The 23742-nt window shown below is 42.8% G+C and overlaps 2 protein-coding genes and 1 pseudogene across 5 annotated transcripts in view; 1 reads left to right on the top strand and 2 right to left on the bottom strand.

Annotated features, from left to right (window-relative positions):
• Positions 1-6985: 6985 nt before the first annotated feature.
• Positions 6986-18818, top strand: FAM217A (family with sequence similarity 217 member A). Its single transcript, XM_025383576.1, has 7 exons — positions 6986-7799; positions 9417-9510; positions 12508-12592; positions 12713-12726; positions 13674-13748; positions 13839-13906; positions 17268-18818. The coding sequence occupies exons 2-7, from the start codon at positions 9451-9453 to the stop codon at positions 18487-18489; spliced, it is 1524 nt and encodes a 507-aa protein (XP_025239361.1). The 5' UTR covers positions 6986-7799; positions 9417-9450; the 3' UTR covers positions 18490-18818.
• Positions 10698-10788, bottom strand: LOC112624018 (annotated as a pseudogene).
• A 3475-nt stretch (positions 18819-22293) lies between the features above and the next one.
• Positions 22294-23742, bottom strand: part of PRPF4B (pre-mRNA processing factor 4B) — a 43575-nt gene continuing 42126 nt past the window's right edge. For 3 of the 4 annotated variants that reach the window (XM_025382906.1, XM_025382908.1, XM_025382909.1), the window contains one exon: positions 22294-22476. The gene's annotated coding sequence lies outside the window, so the exon portion shown is untranslated. Of the gene's footprint in view, positions 23428-23742 lie in introns of all 4 variants that reach the window. The other variant, XM_025382907.1, reaches the window with a different exon arrangement.

Genomic DNA, 23742 nt, shown 5'->3' with positions numbered 1-23742 from the left:
TTTTTTTTTTTTTTTTTTTTTTTTTTTTTTTGAGACGGAGTCTCGCGCTGTGTCAGCCAGGCTGGGGTGCAGTGGCGCGATCTTGGCTCACTGCAAGCTCCGCCTCCCAGGTTCATGCCATTCTCCTGCCTCAGCCTCCGAGTAGCTGGGACTACAGGCGCCCGCCACCACGCCCGGCTAGTTTTTTGTATTTTTAGTAGAGACGGGGTTTCACCATGTTAGCCAGGATGGTCTCGATCTCCTGACCTCATGATCCACCCGCCTCGGCCTCCCAAAGTGCTGGGATTACAGGCTTGAGCCACCGCGCCCGGCCTCTCTTTCTTTTTGAGACCGAATTTTGCTCTCTGTGGCCCATGCTGCAGTGCAGTGGTGTGGTCACAGCTCACTGTAGCCTCGACCTCCTGGGCTCAAGCAATCCTCCCACCTCAGCCTCACAAGTAGCTGAGTCTATAGGTGTGCACCACTACGCCCAGCTAATTTTTGTTACTTTTATTTTGTAGAGATAGGGTCTCTCTATGTTGCCCTGGCTGGTCTCAAACTCCTGACCTCAAGCAATCCTCTTGCCTCAGCCTCCCAGAGTGCTGTGATTACAGGCACAAGCCACTATGTCTGGCCTATTCCATCTCTTAACTTTCAACTTGCAAACTCAAAAAGTCGAACTTAAAAAAAAAATACTTTAAATGCAAGTACATATTTAAAATATGTTATATAACTAACAAGAACCACTTGAATTCAATGTGATTCTCATAATTTTACAGGTGTTTTTGGTGGGGAGAAGTGGGGTAGAATATTCTGGCAGCCGGAAGACATATCCCCGGCTTCTTTCTTCCAAGCAAAGCTGAGTGCATTCCTCTAAACCTTCATTTATATAAATAGCAAACAACAAACCATGTTTTAAGTAATTCAACATGCCAAGGAAGTGATCTACTAAAATGTAATTCCTTACACTTCATGTAAATTGACTCATGTTTTTAGTCAATGCTCTCAATGACTATTCCATTGCAACTGATGGAATGTTTATAGTTATCTGATGCATGCTGACCTTGGCTGAAATCTGAAGTAGGTCACAATTATTAAATTTTGTTTTTAAATAAACTATCAGATGGATATATATTTTTTACACACACACACATATATATATATATATATTTACAATGAATAACACTTCTAGGAATCAATCTCATTCATTTTCTCTAATTACGGTGTGATTAAAGAACACTGTTTAGGAGAGACGTGTCATGAATGACGCCTGGCAAATATTCTGCTGCTAATCAGCTGTGTGATCTTGATCTGCGCCAACCAGGCCTCAGCCCATGGTACTAATATTCCTGGATGGAACAAATGCTTTCATTTTGTATTTTGTTTTGTATTCCTCTTACTTCCAATTCTATTATTCAGTGGCTAATATATTTACCTTTTCAAAACTGGACTTTTAACATATTATTATTTTCTCCCAAGTCTTTTGTTGTTGTGATGAGAGCTGCTATGCCGGGCCAGCAGCCCACAGAGGTGCTAGCAGCGTGTTATTAACTAAATTGATCCCGCAGCGCAGCAGCTGCATGACTCTGGGTTGTTTTCCTAGTTAGGCTGATCTTTTATTCATGACTTTCAGGTAAACGCCATTCCTTTTTCTGTTCCTAAGAGGGTTTCTGTGTCTCCTGAATACCTTCTTCTTCCCCTCTGCCATGGTGGGTGTGACAAGATCAGCTGGCTTCCAGAAGGCAAGGTGTTCAGTAATGTTCAAAGAGAGAAGATTATCTCCAAGTTTTTTAAGGAAAGCATTCTAAAGAAAGTGTTCCGTTCACAACAAATGAGGTGGGAGGGGTCTGACGACCAGAAAGGGACTTCAAGTTACACCTTTCCTGGCACCAGAAAGTAAGTTCTGACACTGAAACGTTAACCAAAATTTAAAGTGAATTTGTGATATAAGGCTAGGAAAATAGAGTTACAGAGTATAGGTATCTGAAAAATAGAAAGGCTTATGAAGCAATTCAAATTGCAGAAATCAAGTCTTAAATCAAAACAAAGGAGAAAATATATGATTGAGAATTTATTCAGAAGCACTAGCTGCAACATATGCAGATGTGAAATTCAGTGATTGATGTGTTTATTTTGCTTCCTTTTGGAAATATGTTCATATACATCACTATCATACGTTCTAGGAATAAATAGTTTTTAAACAATATTTCTTAAGTATTTGCAAGAAAACACTGGCCTCCCAAATAGGACATCGCTATGGGAGCAGAGTGGTAAAGGTTAATTTTTAAAACTTCAAATTAGAAATATTTGCATAGATATTTCTTAAAAAGGAATTATACAAACGCAAGAAGGTATATTTAAGATGAATGCTCATAGAATCGAGTTCTAAATCAGGATAAATTAGCCACTACTGAAAGACAAAGCAGTTGCTCAAAAAGCAAAAACAAAAAAAAGACTAGATTGCTAAACCGTATGCTAAATACAAATTGCTCATAATTGAAATGGAATGTTTCCCATTGACTTAGCATCTTATTTGAGAACAAAACTGCATATTATTAATTAGAAACTATTGTCCTAACGTTCAGAAAATGTTACATAATATATTGAACAAGATTCTGCTGTAGGCTGGGCACAGTGGCTCACAGCTGTAATCCTAGCACTTTGAGAGGCCGACACGGGTGGACCACCTGAGGTCAGGAGTTTGAGACCAGCCTGACCAATATGGTGAAATCCCGTCTCTACCATAAATATAAAAAAATTAGCCAGGCGTGGTGGCATGCACCTGTAGTCCCAGCAACTTGGGAGGCTGAGACAGGAGAATTACTTGAACCCGGGAGGCGGAGGTTGCAGTGAGCTGAGATTGCGCCATTGCACTCCACCCTGGGCAACAGAGTGGGACTCTGTCTCAAAAAGGAAAAAAAAAATTCTGCTGTACATGACTAGCCATGACCTTGGCATTTCTAAAGGGAACAGCAAAGGAAGATGAGGACAAATGCATGGGTAATATCAAAAGGTGAAAGATACTGAAGGAGGTAGACTGAAATCGAAGCCTTTTCCCTCCAGAATAATTAGAAACTAAGTAATGTTGCTACTGATATATCTTTGCATAATTCAGGACAATGAAAAGCAATGTTATCTCAAGGTGCTTTCTGAAGTAGTTACGTGGTAGTCAATGTCATTGCCTTTGTTACAGGAGGAGAAACTCAGGTGGGCAGCAAGCCGTGCTTACTGGACTACTAAGTGACTGACCCAAGGCTTGCCTATGTCTCCTTAGCCCGCCTCGCTTGTAATTAATGCAAGACTTTGCTAAATGCCTGAGATAGAGAGCATCTGCCTCATCCTATTGTGTTTATGAAAGAATGGTTTCACTCAGGATCAGCTAAAGAGGTGCAGATTTAAAGTGAGGGAAGCTGAGGCTACCACTAAAATCTGAATCCTGGGAATGGCCATGAGATGGCTGGATGTGCAGGGGCCAACGGTTTGGCCCTCTGAAGATTTGCTGAAAAATCAACTTGCAAAAGGCAGAGTAACTGGGGAAAAGGCAGACAGATTTATTTAGCATGTGTTATACATGGGAGTGTACAGAATGAAAACTCAGAAATACAGGGAGAGTTTCCAGTTTTATGCTTAGGTTCAACAAAGTATGGACAGCTGTGTAAAAATACGATTGGACAAAAACGGTTTGATCTAATGCTAATAGCCTGAGCGGGGGAACCCAGCAAGGCCTGGCTCTCTAGATTCTTCTTGGCCTCTCTGAGCAGTGTTCCTTCCTTCTGGGTATGGGGCAGGGCACTCTCTGGAATGGGAGTCTTTTTGTTTGTTTGTTTGTTTGTTTTTTTGAGACGGAGTCTCGCTCTGTCGCCCAGGCTGGGGTGCAGTGGCCGGATCTCGGCTCACTGCAAGCTCCGCCTCCCAGGTTCACGCCATTCTCCTGCCTCAGCCTCCTGAGTAGCTGGGACTACAGGCGCCGCCACCACGCCCGGCTAGTTTTTTGTATTTTTTTAGTAGAGACGGGGTTTCACCGTGTTCGCCAGGATGGTCTCGATCTCCTGACCTCGTGATCCGCCCCTCTCGGCCTCCCAAAGTGCTGGGATTACAGGCTTGAGCCACCGCGCCCGGCCTGGAATGGGAGTCTTATGACCTACAGTCAAACAAGCTAGGTCAGATAATTTCCTTATGGCCAGTTTTTACACAGAAAGGCAAAGGGAAAATTAGAGTAATATTTTTAGGTTTCATGGCTGGCTTTGGGAAAAAAGCATTCTGATTTCTGTAACTTGCATTGGAAAAGAGGGATTCTAGTTTCTCAGGCTAGCCTCGGAGGGAGAGTAGGACTGAGAGACAGGAGGGCAGAAGAAGGTCAGAGAAAAACTTTTGCTTCTGAGGCTATTTCCTAAGGCTTCATTTTGGGGAACTGTTTTCTGAGCCCCAACAGAAAGAAGGTGCATTTTCTTGGCCTTGGGATTGATGTTAAGCTGGGTCTGAGCTGCTGTAGAAAATGACCCACTGTCCAACCCCCTACACTGGGCCAGAGCCAGACCACACCCAAGGGTTTGGAGAGGGCACCATTTCCAAGTTGTTGCTTTCATATTTCACACCACCACGGCCGTGCACATTTAGCAATGAGGGAAGGGCCAGCCATGATTTTGATGCTGATGTCAAAGCATTTGAAAGTCTCCAGAGAAAGGAAGACCAGTTGAGTGGGGGTGATAATATGAAAGGAATGTTTTTAAGAGTAAGTTGTTAAGGAAAAGAATCTTAGAGGATGCATTTATGGATGACAAATCTCAGAAGGACTCTAAGGAATCAGGAATCAGTTTGAGTTCTGAAATAACAGAAAAAAGGCATGAACAGAAACATAAAGCAAGGAAGATGGGAAATGTGTAAGCCAGATATGTGGAATTCACACACACGCACACATAACTTCTGTCTCAAGAACAGGGAACATTTCCCAGCTAGATATATTTGTAGAAAGCAATAGCTGGAAATACATGAACCCCAATATTTACCCCTATTCGCAATTTTTCTAGTAATTGTAAATTGGGAAACATTACATAATACATCTAAGGCTCAGGTTACTCAATTATAAAATAGGAATAACTAGGCTGGGCTCAGTGGCTCATGCCTGTAATCCCAGCATTTTGGGAGGCTGAGCCTGGCAGACCACCTGAGGTCAGGAGTTCAAGACCAGCCTGGCCAACATGGCGAAACCCCTCTCTACTAAAAATACAAAAAATTAGCCGGGCATGGTGGCAGGTGCCTATAATCCCAACTACTAGGTAACTAGGGAGGCTGAGGCAGGAGAATTGCTTGAACCTGGGAGGCAGAGGTTGCCATGAGCTGAGATCACATATTGCACTCCAGCCTGGGTGACAGAGCAAGACTCTGTCTTAAAAAAAAAAAAGAAAGAAAGAAAATAAAATAGGAATAACTAGTGGTACTTGCTTCATTGGATTATTAGGCATATACATTGGTTAATCCATATAAAATATTCAGCACTATGCCTGGCATATAGTCACCACACCATACATTTCAGAGAATACTATTTTTGCAATAATTAAATCAATTCAAACATTTATTGAGTGCCTTACCTACTACATGCCAGGCACTCTGTTAGATAGAATATGGGCAGATATCACCTTCAAGATGTTGAAAAGAAAGTGATTGAGATATTGTAAATGAATAATTATAATGTAACTAAGGGACTGTAAATAAATCATTATAATATAACCAAGTAGGGATCTTGGAGGAGATAGCAACTTACTTTTGTTTTCTTTTTCTTTTTCTTTTTTCTGTATGTTTTCTAGCAATTTACTCTTCCTGAACAATTAGGAAAAACGACTTGTGAGTTTGAACCGTATGACTAGAATTTAGCCAGCTTAAAAAAAAAAGGAGATAAAAAGGAGGTATTATTACAGGAAGAGTAACAACGATATATGCCCTGGAGGAGAGGGTTTAGGAAAATTGTAAAATGTCCGATGTGCTTGACATGAAGTGGGCGCTGGGAAGATGATGAGCAGATACCTAAAGGATGGCTGCAGAATTTGGGTTTCCTTCTTCAGGCATTAGGAGGCAGTTGAGCAGGTCTGTATTTTAGAGCAGCAGTATGGAAAACAGCCGAAGGAAGAGAGGGCCTAGAAGGGAAACCTCCAAGGAGACTGCAAGGAATGAGGCCTGCGCAAATCTTGTCCATTCACTTACATCGATTGTGTTTCTATGACTGTGCTTCTATGTGCCCAGCACAGTTTTAAAGGGTTGGGGATGTAGAAATGAACTAGACAGGCAAGGCCCCTGCCCACATGGAGTCTGATATTCTACGGGGGAGAGACAGGCAATACAAAAACAAACAAGTAAACAGCAACATTCTGAGGAGTACAAAGAAGAAACGAAAAACAGGGTGTCATGAAGTAGAGTAAGGCAGGCGGTAGGTGGGAAGGGTTTCTTTAAAGGGAAGGTCTTTCTGAGGAGAAAATGGAAATGCAGAGGAAAGAGTCAGGAGTCAGGGATCAAAGAACCTGAGAAACCCTTGAAATTGTGTTCAACATGTGGTATATAAGCGCATTTTTATGGGGAGATTCTCAAAGGGGCATGGCCGTGATCTCATCCCCCCATATGATATTTAGTAATCATTTGCTGTACTTACATATAGAATTAATTTTGTTTTAAATTTTTCTGTATATCAAAAGGTGGGGGAGATAGCTATGTAGATACATCTAACTAGATATACAGATATTCTTCCCCCCACCCCTCCACTTATTTCATGGAGCTGTAATGAGAGATACGCACTTAGGGATACAAAATTGGGCTCTGTGATTTAAATGTATCCTCTACATGAAAAAAGGAAAAAATCGTCTTTTGTTCTTCCTATTGAAAGGCCGACGAGGGACCTGAAACTGACCGGATGGGCTTGGTGTCAACAAGGATGCCTCTTCTATGTTAATTAATACATTGTAGAAGCATAGATATAACCTTTATATTTTAGCGTAGTCTGGAGGGCTACGTACGGGCGGTGCTCCTGGCTTGATGTGAGCAGGCGGTGGGAGTTGAGGCGGGCGGGCCAGGCCCCGGGTCCCAGAGGCCTACTGGCCATCTTGCAGAGAGTTCAGCCTGGAAAGGCCCAGGGAAGGGCCTGGAGGCCTCCGGAAAGGCCCGGGGAGGGTCAAGGAGGCCCGAGGAGGCCCAGGAAGGCCCCAGAAGGTCCAGGACGCCGAGGGGAAAGTCAGAGAAGGCCCGGGAGGCTCAGGCTTTCCCGCGAGGCCCGGGGCGGCCTCTCCAGGCCAGGATGGCCGAGTGGGCTGCGCAGCCCCAGAGGGGGCCGTGCGGGGCGCAGGGACAGGGCCTGAGGCTGGTTGTCCTCCCCTGGCGGCGGCGTGCGTCCCGCGGGCTCGGCAGCCGGGTGACCCCCGAGAGGCTCTGAGCCTGGGCGGCCGCCGGCGACCCCGCGGCTCGCGAATACCGGTGGACCTGGTGGAACGCGAGGCCTCCCGGGGCGCCCCCGCTCTCTGGTAGTTGCCGGGAGACCCGGCCGGTGGGGAAGCCCGCGGAGCCGCAGCCCCTGCCCCGGCGCCGGCAGGTCTCTCTGGGCCCCGCCTGGGCCCTGGGCCCGACTCCCACCCCTGCGCCGACCCGCGGGCTTCGCAGTCCCTACACCGCCGACCCGGCTGCGCTCGAGGCCGCCCGCCGCCCTCTCTGTCCCCCGCTGCAGGAAGGCCGAGGCAGAGGGGGCGCCCTCCAAGCCGTCAGCCACGCACGCGGAGGCGCTGGGGCCTCGGGGCGGCGCACCAGGAGAGAACGCCGGGGAGGACACTGGGGCCTTCGGCGAGGTGGGGTAAGAGCCCCGGCACCGGGGAATCCCGCAGCCCCTCCTGCTACCCCTGGAACTGGGCTCCCCACCCAGTCCGGCCACAGCTCAGGAGGAAAAGGCGATTCCTCTTCCCGGGGGCCTCGCAGCTCCCTGAGACACGCGCCTTCACGCACTCCAGCCCCTAAAGCTCCTGTCCCCCAGCTCGCAGTACCCAAGGCGTCCTTTGTCCCCAGGGCCGTCCCTCAGGTGCGGTGGCCTTGTCCAGGAACTGGATGCCCTCCTCCTTGACACACCCCCAGTGGCCCCAGGCAGCGCCACCTGCTCAGCCACGCCTTCCTCCTGCATTCAAACCCAGTGTCTGGCATGCACACACCCGGTGGACCAATACCGGCGTTGGCTGACAACCTCCCTAAACTAAATCTCCCATTTCTTCCTACACTTTTCAGTAGGGGACAATCAATTGTAAACGATTAGCAGATAGACCGATTAGTGCGGTGGCTTTAATTTGTGATTCTTGGCCGGGCACGGTGGCTCAAGCCTGTAATCCCAGCACTTTGGGAGGCCGAGACGGGCGGATTACAAGGTCAGGAGATCGAGACCATCCTGGCTAACATGGTGAAACCCCGTCTCTAATAAAAATACAAAAAAATAGCCGGGCGAAGTGGCGGGCGCCTGTAGTCCCAGCTACTCGGGAGGCTGAGGCAGGAGAATGGCGTAAACCCGGGAGGCGGAGCTTGCAGTGAGCTGAGATCCGGCCACTGCACTCCAGCCTGGGCGACAGAGCAAGACTCCGTCTCAAAAATAAAAAAAAAAAAAAAATTTGTGATTCTTGGCCAGGCGCAGTGGTTCACGCCTGTAATCCCAGCACTTTGGGAGGCTGAGGCGGGTGTATCACGAGGTCAGGAGTTCAAGACCAGCCTGGCCAACATGGTCGCTTGAACCCGGGAGGCAGAGGTTGCAGTGAGCCGAGATCGCGCCACTGCACTCCAGCCTGGGCAACAAAGCGAGACTGTCTCAAAAAAAAAAAAAAAAAAAGTTATTCTTTCCAGATAGCCATACCTTAATGCAGTGACTGTTTTGCTTGTTACCTTAGAGTTCTCTAATTCTTTTACTTTAAACGGCAGTGGGTTAAAACGTTTTAGGTACCTTGACTCATTGGTGTGGAAAATATAGTTTGGTCCTGGGGGCGATTTGGTGTCTCCGAAATATGCTCGAGGTGCTTGCCTGGCCTAGTTGTAAGGGTTCAATCCTCCTTTCAAACGGAGCAATTGTTTTGAATGATTAAAAGGAGACTTTGTGCCCCTGTTTTCTAAGTTCTGGATAATTCACCATAGTTTGTTCCAATTTGTATTTCATCTTCTTAGCTGGTATTTGCTTTCTCACCTCTGATCCGGATTTCCTCATCTTGTTCTGAGATCTGCTAGTTTGCTGTTGTCTGTGCTCCTTTTGAGTCAGGCTTGCCCCTTGTTTTTGGTTGGTTTGGTACTGTCACCCTCACCCTGCTCATCTAGCCCCTCTCTTCTGCTGTCTAAGCATTCTCTTACCTCCTTTAGATGGGAAATCAAAACTCACACTTCTTCTTTTTTATAAATGTTGACCCTTACTCATACATGTGCCTGTCCCACAATCTGTATAGGATTTTAAGGAAACAGAGCAGCAGCTACAACAAAATGGGGAGAAGAAATGAGACCTGTGGTAACAGCCTACGTGTGTCAAACATCTCTCAGGAGGTATGGCAGGCGCTGTTGAACTTGAGTGTTTGGGCAGCGGCTCCTGTTGCTAAGACAACTCCCTTGGAGTTTTCTTGCAGTGATGTCCTTGCTGCTTTTGCATCGTGGGCAGTTTATCCTGTGTTTTCCTTTTGGCACGTTTGGAACGGCAAATGGAAATTTTCTATTTCTTTTAACAAAGGAAAAATTAGCCAGCTCTTCTCCAAATGCCAAACATTTCAAGTTGCAATTTGGCTTCATTAAAGGTGCTACCTTGTTATCCACCAGGCAGTGCTCACTTCCTTTGTTTTCACACACACGCCCTTTGTGAAAAATATTGGTAAGGCAGGTGGGATATCACAAAGCATAATCAAGTCCCAACTCTTTTTTTTTTTTTTTTTGAGACGGAGTCTTGCTCTGTCACCCAGGCTGGAGTGCAGTGGCCGGATCTCAGCTCACTGCAAGCTCCTCCTCTCGGGTTCACGCCATTCTCCTGCCTCAGCCTCCCGAGTAGCTGGGACTACAGGCATCCGCCACTTTGCCCGGCTAGTTTTTTGTATTTTTTAGTAGAGACGGGGTTTCACCGTGTTAGCCAGGATGGTCTCGATCTCCTGACCTCATGATCCGCCCGTCTCGGCCTCCCAAAGTGCTGGGATTACAGGCTTGAGCCACCGCGCCCGGCCTCAAGTCCCAACTCTTAAGAAATTTGCACACTGTCAGACTTCATGTTTAGTTAATGAGCCTTCTTTACCAGTTGATCAATTTGGTTATGTTAATTTTTTTTGTTGTTTTTGGGTTTTTTTGTTTGTTTTGGAGACAAGGCAGTCTTCCTCTGTCTCCCAGGCTGCAGTGCTGTGGCAGGATCTCGGCTCACTGCAGCCTCCATCTCCCAGGTTCAAGCGATTCTCCTGCCTCGGCCTCCCGAGTAGCTGGGACTACACGCATGTGCCACCACGCCCGGCTAGTTTTTGTATTTTCGGTAGACACATGTTGGCCAGGCTGGTCTGGAACTCCTGACCTCAAGTGATTCACCCGCCTTGGCTGCCCAAAGTGCTGGGATTACAGGTGTGAGCTACCCATGCCTGGCCTGGTTACATTCATTTTATTTTATAATTGCAACAACACAGTTTCATCAACTGAGGATGTTTCTTTCACATGTTCATTTCATACAAGAGTACCAGGATTTATATAGCTGAAAAAAGCTTAAAAATCCACCAGATATCGTAAAAAGGTTTGAAGGGGCACATCTCACACATGAACGTAAAAACCCAGTCATCATGCTGTGAACTACAAAAGGATCTTTTAAATACAAATAACTGGGCCTCACCCTCATTCTTTTTTTTTCCTTTTTTGGAGACGGAGTCTCACCCTGTCACCCAGGCTGGAGTGCAGTGGCACTATCGCAGCTCACTGCAACTTCTGCCTCTCGGGTTCAAGCGATTCTCCCCTCAGTCCCCCGAGTAGCTGGGATTACAGGCGCCCGCCACCACACCCAGCTAATTTTTGTATTTTTAGTAGAGATGGGGTTTCACCAAGTTGGCCAGGCTGGTCTAGAACTCCTGACTTGAGGTGATCTGCCCGCCTCAGCCTCCCAAAATGCTGGGATTACGGGTTTGAGCCACCGCGCCCGGCCCTCACCGTCATTCTTTAAAATCAGGATTTTTTTTCTCAACAATTATTTTTAAAAACCTCCCCAGGTGATGATTCTCATGTAGAGGTTAGCCCTTGTACATATCATGCCAGAGAGCAGAGTATTAGTTGTATTATATTTTTCATAAATCTGTAGATAAAGATAATCTGCAGCCTCCCTTCCAATGTTCAACTACCCTTCCGATCAGGAGATATCTCTTTGTGGATAAATTAAATCCTCATGCTGTTTTGAAGCTTATTTCTCTCTGTTCCTCCTTAATGAAGAGATTGTATCTAATAATACCTAACATTTCATTTGCTTAGAGTTTCATTTACAATGCTTTTTTGAGACAGAAAACAATTGGGTTCATTCCTAAAAAGTGACTTTCTTATAAACGAATCGCCTCTTCACTTTCTGTTTTCCAGAATAAATTGTTACAGTCTTATACACACCTGCCACATTTTCCTCCGTAGTGCTCTGCACCTTGTCTGGAACATAAATACTCTGTTATTAGTACATTTCCCTTTTGATTTTTGGCTTTCTTTTGAATATTTCGTAAGTGTTTCTCCACATCTGGAAGCCAGAATGAGTAGTGGGCTGGTTAGTGTGGAATATAATGTGAGGGTTACAGACTTCCTGTGGTTGATGGAAAGATTCTCATATGCTTTCATTTTTTAAATTTTATTTATTTGTTTATTTATTTATTTATTTTGAGACGGTCTCACGCTATGGCCCAGGCTGGAGGGCAGTGGTGTGATTGCAGCTTACCGCAACCTCCACCTCCTGGGTTCAAGCGATTCTCCTGCCTCAGCCTCCCAAATAGCTGGGATTACAGGTGTGTGCCACCACACCCGGCTGATTTTTGTATTTTTATTGGAGACAGGGTTTCACCATGTTGGCCAGGCTGGTCTCGAACTCCAGACCTCAGGTGATCCTGACCTGCCCCGGCCTCCCAAAGTGCTGGGATTACAGGCATGAGCCACCAGACCCAGCTTTTTATAGGCTTTTAGATCTGATACTCAGATATAGAAAGTTTGATTAATGCACAATTGTGTTCCAGAGACACACTGAACAGGACATTTTATTCCATTTAAAAAATCAATTTTGAAAACCTGTGTGTTATTATTTTTAACAAAATGTGAATGAAACCACAAATTATTGTAAAAGCCTTTCTAATTCCTCAACAATAGGTGTTATCAAGCTGATAAGGGCTTGGTTAAGAGAAAATTGCTTTGTCCTCAAAGATGCTGAGAAGTTCTTTATAATGAGGGGTGAGAGTCACGAAGCTTTGTGCCTTTTGTCATACTTTACCCAAAGAACGTGTGACATGATTGAGGTTTTTATGTTTTCTTAATGTTAAGTTTATCCTAAACCAAATATTGTTTTAGAACTTATCTCACTGGAATTTGGATTCAGAAGTGCCTGTTCCTGGAAACAAAAGCCTCCCAGCTGGAAGGGATAGAGCAGCAGGTGGTAAGAAATCGCAGCTGTGTATACTTACACTGAAAGAATCACTCATAGCAAAAGGGGGTTTGTTTTGAATATAATCAGTTGTATGTAACTATTAATTGTCATTTTTTATACACATTTCAGGCAAAATTAACAAGGTAAGGATAAATGTTTGGTTTTAAAGTATTCATAAAACATACTATTTTAAAATTATAAGTATGTTCTTTAAAAAAAATTTCCTTCCTGAAAGTTAAACTTTAAATTTCATTTCTGTAGAGTTCTTCACACAAGTCAAAGTCAAATATTTTACAGAGTTTCACATTGGTTATTACATTAATATTTTGTCATATTAAGTATTTTTCAGTATAACAATACTATAAATGAAAATTGAGTATCGTCTTTTTTAGTTATTGTCAAAAAGGAAGTACTCCTGTCCTTTAAAATGTCTTGAAGCAGGCTGGGTGCAGTGGCTCACGTCTGTAATCCCAGCACTTTGGGAGGCTGAGGCAAGTGGATCATTTGAGGTTAGGAGTTTGAGACCAGCCTGGGCAATATGGTGAAACCCCATCTCTACCAAAAAAAAAAAAATAGCCGGGCATGGTGGCACATGCGTGTAGTCCCAGCTACTCGAGAGGCTGAGCTCAGCAGGAGGATCGCTTGAGCCCAGGAAATGGAGGTTTCAGTGAGCCAAGATTGTGCCCCTGTACTCCAGCCTGGGTGACAGAAGGAGACCCTGTCTCAGCAACAAAAACAAAAAGTCTTGAAGTAGTTGAAATGACCAATATCTTGTTCTGAAGTAGTGGAAAATTAATCTTTTTGTTTATCCTTTTTGATCAGAACATAAAACATTTAACTGCAAAATAAAGACAATCTTAATGATATTCAAGTCTTATTAACAGTTTAGTTGGTATTTGTAATAAATAGGTTATACTAACTTTGTTGATATATAAAGAAATCAGTAAAAACAAAAGATTTCTTTATATATCAACAAAGTATCATTCAATTTTACCATGTATTCCTTGATTAGAACAAGAGCTGTACATTGTTAGAACAAGAATAGGGAACAGAGATATATTATGTTTAAAAGTCTTCTGCTGCCTTATAGAACTATTTGGAAATTCCAGTGGAGCAGCCGATGCCAGAACCTAATTTGTCGGCACATACTCAAAAAAGTACACAGGTGGGATTTGATTCATCATACCCTTAAAATATTACATTTTAAAAATATATGCAGCTACTAAACGATTTCCCATTATTTTTCTGTCATCAGAATAGTAACCAAGGGATCTTTCAATTATGGAATTGTGCTCTTAATGAAGGAAGTACCATAGAGAAGAGGTAAGCGAATAGTTATTTTGTAACACCCTAAATTACTGAAATAAATTTAAAATACACATGAGATAACTACTTGGAATACAAGGACCATGAACCACCAGAAGAAAATAGTATTCTGTGGGAATAGTGGGCAATGATAGAAATCCACCCTAAAACAGGAAGTGGCTGCAAATACCACGAGACAATTAGAATAGGTGGGAATCAAGAGTTTTACTATGTTCTGACAATGAAGATTTTAGATGGATAAAGTATGGGCTTCCCGTTGAAAGCAAAAGGAACTGTAATAGGAAAGTAGTATTGCATTCCAGGGACTATGTTAATTCCTTGTATGTAGTAGTTCATGTAACTCACAGCTGACCATGTAAGGAAGGCAGTTATCATCATCCCTGTTTTACAGTTGAGGATGCTTGAGGCATGGTGACAAGTAACTTGCTCAGAGTCGCACAATATTAATGAAAGGTGGAACCAGGATATGAAAGTAACGTGGCTCAGGCTCATAGACATTACAGTATATCGCTTCTGAGACCTTACCTGAGGTTTTTTTTTTTTTTTTTGAGATGGAGTTTCATTCTTGTTGCCCAGGCTGGAATGCAAAGGCGCGATCTTGGCTCATTGCAACCTCTGCCTCCTGGGTTCAAGCGATTCTCCTGCCTCAGCCTCCTGAGTAACTGGGATTTCAGGCATGGGCCACCATGCCCAGCTAATTTTGTATTTTTAGTAGAGACGGGGTTTCTCCATGTAGTCAGGCTGGTCTCAAACTCCTGACCTCAGGTGATCCACCCACCTTGGCCTCCCAAAGTTCTGGGATTACAGGTGTGAGCCACCACACCAGGCTGCTTTTTTATTTATTATTATTACACTTTTTTAAGTTCTGGGATACATGTGCAGAACTTGCAGGTTTGTTACATAGGTATGGTGGTTTGCTGCACCCAACCTTACCTGAGTTTTAATTTTTTTCTTTTTTTTTAGACAAAGTTTCGCTCTTGTTGCCCAGGCTGGACACAATCTCAGCTCACTGCAACCTCCGCCTTCCAGGTTCAAGCAATTCTCTGCCTCAGCCTCCCTTGTAGCTAGGATTACAGGTGCCCACCACCACGCCTGGCTAATTTTTGTATTTTTAGTAGAGACGGGGTTTTACCACTTTGGCCACGCTGGTCTTGAACTCCTGACCTCGTGATTCACCCACCTCGGCCTCCCAAAGTGCTGGGATTACAGGCATGAGCCACCGTGCCCGGCTCCTGACTTTTAATTCTTATTTTTTGATTCTTAAACTTTGCCTTGCATTAGGACTAGCTAGACGGCTTCTTAGAGAGCCAGGTTACTAGTATTTGGAAACGAACGCTTCCTGAGGACTGCTTTGTGGAACTTTGCACAGTGTCTTCGCTCATGGTCCTGAGTTTCAGGGCTCTTTTGTGTAGTTTAGCAGGAGAGTGGTTGACTTGATATCAGCCACGTCCTGGTCAGAGGATTTTACCTCTGTGAGGCCTGGGGTGAAGTTCACTTTATGTTAAAATTCAATGGGGAAATCAAGTTCCATGGCAGTTGTGGTGACTGATGACCTAAAGCAATGTTGGTGCTGATGGGGATAAAAAAGGCTATTTTTATGAGGAAAAACCTCAGCTGGGAAAAAGTATTTCAAGATAAGCGGTCAAACGAAGTGAATTGAATTTTGTCACAGTAGCAGAGGAGTGAACAAATGGAGGCAGTAGAATGCAGTGGTTAGGACCAGGGGCATGGGAGTCCACCACGTGGAGTCACTTCCAGCTCTCCCACTTCCTAGATGTGTGACCTTAGCCACTCTACACCCCCGCTTCCTTATCTGTTCAAGGTGGAAAATAAAAGTGCCTATCCCATGAGGTCGTGAGGACTGAACAGAACAATGTGTTTGACGGGCATTTGCTATTAATATTGGATAGGTTTAATAATGTTGCAGAAATGGAGGTTTGGTATCAATGAAAGATTTTTCTCCTCAATATACCATCAACAAGTAAAAAGAATAAAAGTAATATCTTAGTGTTTAACATTTTGCACAGCACATTCATATAAATTCTCTTGCTTCTCAGACTACCTCCAAGGTAGGTATTATCATTTCCATTTTGCTCACTCACTGGTAGCAAAGGGGTTCAAACCTAGGCCCTCCCCTTCCGGATTTCACACTCTTCATACTACATGTACGTGTCTATTAACACTTGTATATTTAAAGTGATTTTCCTGTGGTTTTTCAAAGGCAAGGCAGTATACCTAGTATTTAGCTAAATGAGTATTTTTTCTTTTTCTTTTTCTTTTTTTTTGCAACAGGGCCTCATTCTGTCACCCAGGCTGGGGTGTAGTGGTGCAGGCGTGGTTTACTGCAGCCTCCACCTCTGAGGCTGAAGCGGTCTTCCCAGCTCAGCCTCTGGAGGAGCAGGGACTACAGGCGCATGCCTCCATGCCCAGCTCATTTTTTGTAGAGATGAATTTTGCCGTGTTGCTCAGGCTGGTCTCAGAATCCCAGGTGCAAGCAATCTGCCTGCCTTGGCCTCCCAAAGTGTTGGGATTACAGGTGTGAGCTACTGCGCCTGGCCTTGAAAGTATTTTTCAAAACTTTTCCAGATTATTTTGTTATCTTTAATGTCAACTGGCTTAAAAAGAAGCAAGAGGATATCAAGCCTATATGTCAACTAATGCATCAAATCTTTCAATCTCAGTATTTCTAGTTATCTTTAAAAAATAAAAACTAACTAGAAACTCAGTATTCTATGGCTTTTTTGTAGTTTTCATTTTACCGTAATACCTAGAATTACTCCTAAAATAGAAGAGCATCATTACATGAAAATTACTAGGGACTATATCTGGGATAATTTTTGATAGACATTGTTCGCTTCCTTTTTTGTTACAGTAATTTTTAAAAACCACAGTGGCTAACATAGAAGGCTTTTTAAAGTAACATAATTACATTCTTTGAGTTTCCTTTTATCTAATTCTGGATCAATAAACATTTCATTTTAATTTCAGTTTGAGTTAGATATCCTCATTTTCAAACCTAAGAATCGCATGTACACTATCAGCAAACATATAGTTATCCACCTTTAACCTATTGTCTATCCACAGCCACAGTTAGCCATTTTAGGTATCATAATCTAGTCACCTGTGCTTGCACAAAGGGATGCCTAGTTAATATTTTAATCTATATTTTAAAAAATTTATGTAGTTGTATATTAGAGCATTTTTGGAAACTAACATATTTCTGTTACAGGTAGCTAGATCCACATATGCCATTGGGAGCTACACATTAACCAGCCTTTGATAAAGGGTACTTAACCTTATCATTTTCATAGCATTTTAATTCTAGTCAATAAACCATTCATTGAATTATTTTTTAAAGGGAATTCAAAAAATCTTCAGCGGAAACTGGCTTTAATGTAACCAGTAATCCTATCAGGGTCTTCACTCTGAGCCACCCATTCACAAGCACTTCAGCTGATGAGCAGGTTGGTCCTTACCCTGGACTGCCGGTGCCACTAGGTCTCTGCTGGCCCCAGGCTGATGGAGACTTTTTCAAGAACAGAAATGAGATTCAATTTAGTTCATGTTCAACTATAGAAAACAACGATGGTGAAACGTTACCTGCTCCAAATTGGAATTTGAAACACGGAAGCAGCAGTGTGGAAGAAAATTTAACAGATGAAAGTGACTTATCAGAAAATGAGAAAGCAAATGATACTTTACTTAGCTCTTTTAAAAAGGTGGACCTGAACTTGAAGCCAGAAACAATAAAAAATGTTGAGGAACCTTTCACCGAGGAGCCAAATGAAGTATTTCCATATCCTGATTTTCTCCCTCCTGCTTTCAGTACTCTAGACTTGCACAATTTAGCCCTCTCCAAATCTGACAATTGGAAAGCGACAGTGGAACCTGCAGAAAGCTCTATTGAACACTTGATAACTCGTTTACTGGAACTAGAACGATTACAACATATGACTATTCAAAGAGAGAGGCCAAGACTACCAGCGACTTTCTGTACTCCAGCGGTTACTGAACGACCCTCTTCCTCCAAAGCTACACCAAAAGCGAGACAGCTAAAACTTTGTGACTCTTTGAGTCTTCAGATACCTTGTGTAGATAAAAGTCAAGAAAGAAGTAAAAACAACTCTGGTTCTTGCAAACTTGAGCAAAATGCTTTAAAATGGAATTGGAGCAATGCTGGCAAATATAAATGGAATACTAGACCACCGCCTCTAAAAAGTTCTTCCACCACAAAACAACTGACTGAAACTTACAAGAATTCCAAAAGTTGTATTTTAAATCCATGCCCAGAACTTTCATCCAAGCCTACTACTGGCCAAACAACTCAATCACTGCTTAAAATGGTCTCCACAAGATGTCTGCCATCGAGGTCTCTAATGCCAGTTTCACCTATACCTCTGTCTTTTCCCGAAAATCAGAAGGAAGAAATTAAGGCACCGAAGAGAAACTTTGGGACCAAAAAGAAACTTTACCGACAAAATACAGTGTTGAATAGACCGTTCTCTATTCAGAAGCTAAACTGTTTGTCACCTTCCCTTATTGCTAAGGATAAGTGCTGCTCACCCATTGAACAAAAATAACTCTTTTCTTTCACACATCTCAGTGTGAACAGATCTATTCTAAGAAGCCCAACTAAGATATGGTTAATTATTCCAAGACACAGGTACTGTTAACAATCCCCCCAAATCACCAAACGGTTGCTTGATGTGATATGGAGTGGAACTTGTGAAAAGCACTGCTGAGATGTCTATATATAAACCCACAGGCTTCTATACTGACATATTTGACAATCTTTTGCATGTTGTGTTTCAAATAAATGGTTCACTTAGTAGACTATTCTATTCAAAAGGCTGTTGTTTTTTCAGTGATTGTTTTCCAGCATCATTCCATCAATAAATGGTATAATTGACTTATTGCAGCTATAGTTCTTGTTATGTAGTCATGAGTTGATTTTTTAAACGGTCTTTCCCACTCGTATCATTTTTTTTTTTTTTCCCTGTGCCCTCATCTCCACAGATCTATCATTTTGACCTATCCTTTGGGCATTTACTTAGCCCTTAAAAGCTAAAGAAGTTGTTGTTCTATTAATGTACAAGATCCTCTAGATCCCCCAGCTCCTCCCAAATCCTTAGAAATTTTCTATGTCCCCGGCCTTTCTTTGCCATATACATGAAAGATTGTTCTCTTTGGGGCCCAACTACAGGTTTAGGCATGAAATAACCCTCTTCCACTCAGACCCAGTATTTTTTAAATGTTGAAGAAAAAAATGGGTAAGATCACTGTCCACAGAGCAGCCAAAATGTCATGTTACTAGAATTTTTTCCAGGCTCTGCACTGCTGGAAGTCTTAAGGCTGGTTAGTTGAAATTCATTCAGCCAACACATAACTCATTAACTAGTGAAAAAGGAAAACTACATGACTGACAAACTTACTGCCCCTAAGAATCAAGGAAACAAAATAGAGTCCTAGCTTCTATTGCAGGCCCTCTGAAACACAGTCTTTGGAAGTGGGACCCATGGACACACACTATAAACAAACATTCTAGGTGATTTTAATGCAGGTGGTTCTTGGATCATACTTTGAAAGATGTGATGAAAGGATTGATGTAACATACATAAATCAGGGGTTCAGATATTTGGGGATATACTGTGTTTGGGTTTTAAGTGGATGGTTGGTGAATTAAAATTAATTTTTCTAAAACTTTAAAAAATACACGATTAAAACTTCAACCATTACCCAAAGGTACCAAATGAAAAGTAAAAGGCAGCTGGGCACGGCGGCTCACACCTGTAATCCCAGCACTTTGGGAGGCTGAGGTGGGTGGATCATGGGGTCAGGAGTTCAAGACCAGCCTGGCCAAGATGGTGAAACCCTGTCTCTACTAAAAATACAAAAATTAGCCAGGCGTGGTGGCAGGTACCTGTAATCCCAGCTACTCAGGAGGCTGAGACAGAATTGCTTGAACATGGGAGGTGGAGGTTGCAGTGAGCTGACATCGCCCACAGCCACCGCCTGGGCGACAGAACAAGACTCCGTCTAAGAAAAAAAAAAAAAGAAAAAAAGGCCTCTCCCCCCATAACCCCACATACAAAGACAGCCACTAAATCTTTGGGTATCATCCCTCCAAATGAGATGGAATATTTGAGTTAGGGATGAGTGAATTAATGGATAATTCAAATAAATGCTGAAGAGAACAACTGTAGCTTTTCCAGCTTTAGTAGCTTAAGGCTCAAAGTTTTCTTAGAGGCAGGGGTCACAGAGAGCATGCTTAGTTTTTAGTTTAATTTCAAAGAATTTTCTAGAATCAAATAGCACAGCAATAGAAAACAAACAATTGCATAATGAAATTTTACCTGTATGTATCCCAATCAGTCTCATTAATCCAAAGTGGTATAATATCCCTCTCATAAAAGTATATGCCAAAGTGGACTTACATTTTCACTAAATTCCAACTCTCAATGACCCGTTTCCCACAAACCATCTTTAATTCTTACAATTCCTTCTAACTTGTGTACTGAACCTTTTCGACAAGCCCGCTGTTTCCATTCTCATTTCTACTTTCCTTAGCAACCTGGATTCTTCCCCTCACCCTGAGGGTCATGATGTAATTTGTATTTGTAAAACCTTCACAAAGGACATGCCTGTTTTGCTGGCTACTGTATCCTGGCAGGTAGTACTTGACTACCAATTGTCATGCATGACATAGTGGTTACAAGCACTAGCTCTGTCGCCAGGCTGTCTAAATTCAAACCGACTCTTGCCACTGAACACCTCTAACACCTTCAGCAGTTTCCTTAACCTCTCTTGCTTCATTTTTCTGATGTGTAAAGTGGGTAGACTGTCTTTATCTCATGTAATAATCATGTGAGGGTTAAATGACTAGCAGCGAAAGTGCCTGGCATATACAAGTATTCACAAAATAATTAGGGAAGTAAGAATGACACAGGAGGGCATTAGTTAGGTGCAGGAACGATAATTCCTAACAACGTCCTGTTTCTTGCAAGGCATGTGCCAAGGCACACGGAAATGGTATGGGGCAACAGATACCCTTCCAGTGAGACTAGCAGTGGGAATGGGCATGGAGATGGGACTGGGACCAGAAGTGCAAGTTTTGTAGGGATTAGAGATACATCATCTCCTTTATTCTGTAGACTGATGGGGGAAAAATACCTGGTTCCAACAGGTGAAGTTGGACCCACTTGTCCACGTATGTAGTGGACAAAACTGGAGACATGAATACAAAATATTTGGCTATTTTTCATACTTGGTGGAAGTCAACGTCCACTATTATCTTTGAAGAAGAAAACGTTTGGCAGTTTATAACACACATGTAAACTCTGTTCAGGAAAACTTAAGACTTGGTTTGCTCATAAATTCCCATGTTTAGCTCTCTAGTCACTGATGGTTCTCAGCTCACAGGATCTTCGAGGTTGAATCTTTCTAATTAAAGTATGCGTGGCTGAGTGCGGTGGCTCACGCCTGTAATCCCAGCACTTTGGGAGGCTGAGGCAGGTGGATCACCTGAGGTCAGGAGTTCAAGACCAGCCTGGCCAACATGGTGAAACCCTGTCTCTACTAAAAATACAAAAATTAACGGGGCGTGGTGGCAGGCACCTGTAATCCCAGCTATTTGGGAGGCTGAGGCAGGAGAATCCCTTGAAGCCAAGAGGCGGAGGTTGCAGTGAGCCGAAATCATGCCACTGCAGTCCAGCCTGGGCAACAGACTCCATCTCAAAAAAAAAAAAAAGTATGTGTGAAAGGTCCTCAACCAATACATCCTGCACACTATTTTCCCTAAAATGTATCAGATACGATAACCTCATAGGCACTTTAGATGGTTATGCAGTCCAAGAAAATTATAACTGGGGCTACATGAAGACGATCCAGAGCCAGCGCCATCTGACCATTTCTTAGCCCGGATTCAACCAGACTAGCTTCTACCTGCCACTCGGTGATGGTTAGCTCCGACACGGTGGGTGGGTGAGTGCTTTCTACAAGGTCATTCTGACTGCCTTTCTCCAATCCTGCTTTGCATGCACTAAGATTCACAAACTACACTGTCTTATTTTACTCACTATTTTGAAAAGCCGAAAACAGTTCCTTCAAAGAAGAAAATAAAGAGTAGGTAGACGGAGGATAAGAGCCCAAGATTTGTCAAGCTATCATATGGGCAATGAACCAATTTGTTTATCGTTATAAAAAAGGGAGTTGGCTCATTACTTATCTATGTTTCCATTACTAGGAAAACCAAAGCAGAAATGTATGTAACAGGAACATGAATATAATACACCCTTTGGTGTACACTGCACCTAATGCTCTGAAAATGTTTTGATGTTTGTGAGGAAAATCTGAACTCAAGCAAAGAAAAAAACCAGGAGACAATATGATAATAAGAGGCATATTTTATTCAGTTTCCCAGTAAGTCAATTAGAAACATGCGCTGCTAAAATGCAAGTTACAGTTCAAATGGTACCACAAATAATTAGAATATACACTGAGCATTTTCAGAAATCAGCTTCCATATCTTGATCACTAAATGGAAAGGTTCTTCAGAACAGTCCCTTCCCCTATATACAGAAGGAGAAGAAAAATTAAGGATGCCATAATGACATCTATCAGAATAACTGGAAAACATTTTAATTTAGCATACATTATTGACATGTAAAAAACAAATGAATTTGTCATGAACATTTCTATAAGGAAGACATTCCATTAGGAGGAGAATGATAAAATTCATGTTGAATATATGCTGGAAATAGGATACTATTAAGAAAGAAACACATTTTATGAAGCCCAATTGGAAAAGATGTCATTATAACTAAAGGAGGAAAATTACATTTGAATATATGGCTGCTTTCCTATCTTCAACATTGAAAAGGGCCATTTCTTAACTACTTTGCCTAAATTTTATCATGTGTGATTCCTTTGTTTCATCTCAGAGATTTCATTTCTATCCATATAGCTAGAGTTCTGCTTACAAATGATAAAATACAGGTAAAGCATAAAAGGAATGCAAATATGGAACAAAACTGAGAACATTACATTTCACTTCCTCTACCACATACCATAAAACATTACATAAATATTTCATATTGAAAAAAGTCCTGAGTACTTATTTTTGTTAGGAATAAAGTGGTACTTAATAATGGCAAAACATTTCTATTATCTTAAAACAAAATTTTGAGACAGTGAAATGAGATAGCTATTGGGGAATGAAGAAAACGGGATGCATTAATAACAATTTAAGGGTGAATATAAGATGCTCCCCCTGCTCAAAACCTCGAAATTCCAACCTCATTTCTGATGACCTTCAAGAATAAAGTCTATCCAGAGTGTAAAAAATGTCTATGCTTTCTAGATCTCAACTATTCTCCCAACCCTAGAAAAAACTGTAACATCTTTGAATAGTAGTCCATACCTAAGACTTTTATGAGTCCTCAAGTCTGACAATCACTTGATACCATGTTTGCCATAAAGTATAATATGGCAAAAACTTCATGGCAGATAGCATTTGAAAACTATACAGCTGGCCGGGCACGGTGGCTCAAGCCTGTAATCCCAGCACTTTGGGAGGCCGAGACGGGTGGATCACGAGGTCAGGAGATCGAGACCATCCTGGCTAACATGGTGAAACCCCGTCTCTACTAAAAAAATACAAAAAACTAGCCGGGCGAGGTGGCGGGTGCCTGTAGTCCCAGCTACTCGGGAGGCTGAGGCAGGAGAATGGCGTGAACCTGGGAGGCGGAGCTTGCAGTGAGCTGAGATCCGGCCACTGCACTCCAGCCCGGGCGACAGAGCCAGACTCCCTCTCAAAAAAAAAAAAAAAAAAAGAA

The sequence above is a fragment of the Theropithecus gelada genome, chromosome 4, assembly GCF_003255815.1.
Source record: "Theropithecus gelada isolate Dixy chromosome 4, Tgel_1.0, whole genome shotgun sequence".
Classification (NCBI taxonomy): Eukaryota; Metazoa; Chordata; class Mammalia; order Primates; family Cercopithecidae; genus Theropithecus; species Theropithecus gelada.
This window is presented reverse-complemented; position numbering and strand designations above follow the sequence as displayed.

Coding starts and splice junctions, on each gene's coding strand:
- FAM217A (XM_025383576.1), top strand. CDS start 9,451: ATGGGGAGAAGAAATGAGACCTGTGGTAACAGCCTACGTGTGTCAAAC. Junction 9,511..12,507: donor TGTCAAACATCTCTCAGGAG/GTATGGCAGGCG, acceptor ATATTGTTTTAG/AACTTATCTCACTGGAATTT. Junction 13,907..17,267: donor GGAAGTACCATAGAGAAGAG/GTAAGCGAATAG, acceptor TATTTTTTAAAG/GGAATTCAAAAAATCTTCAG.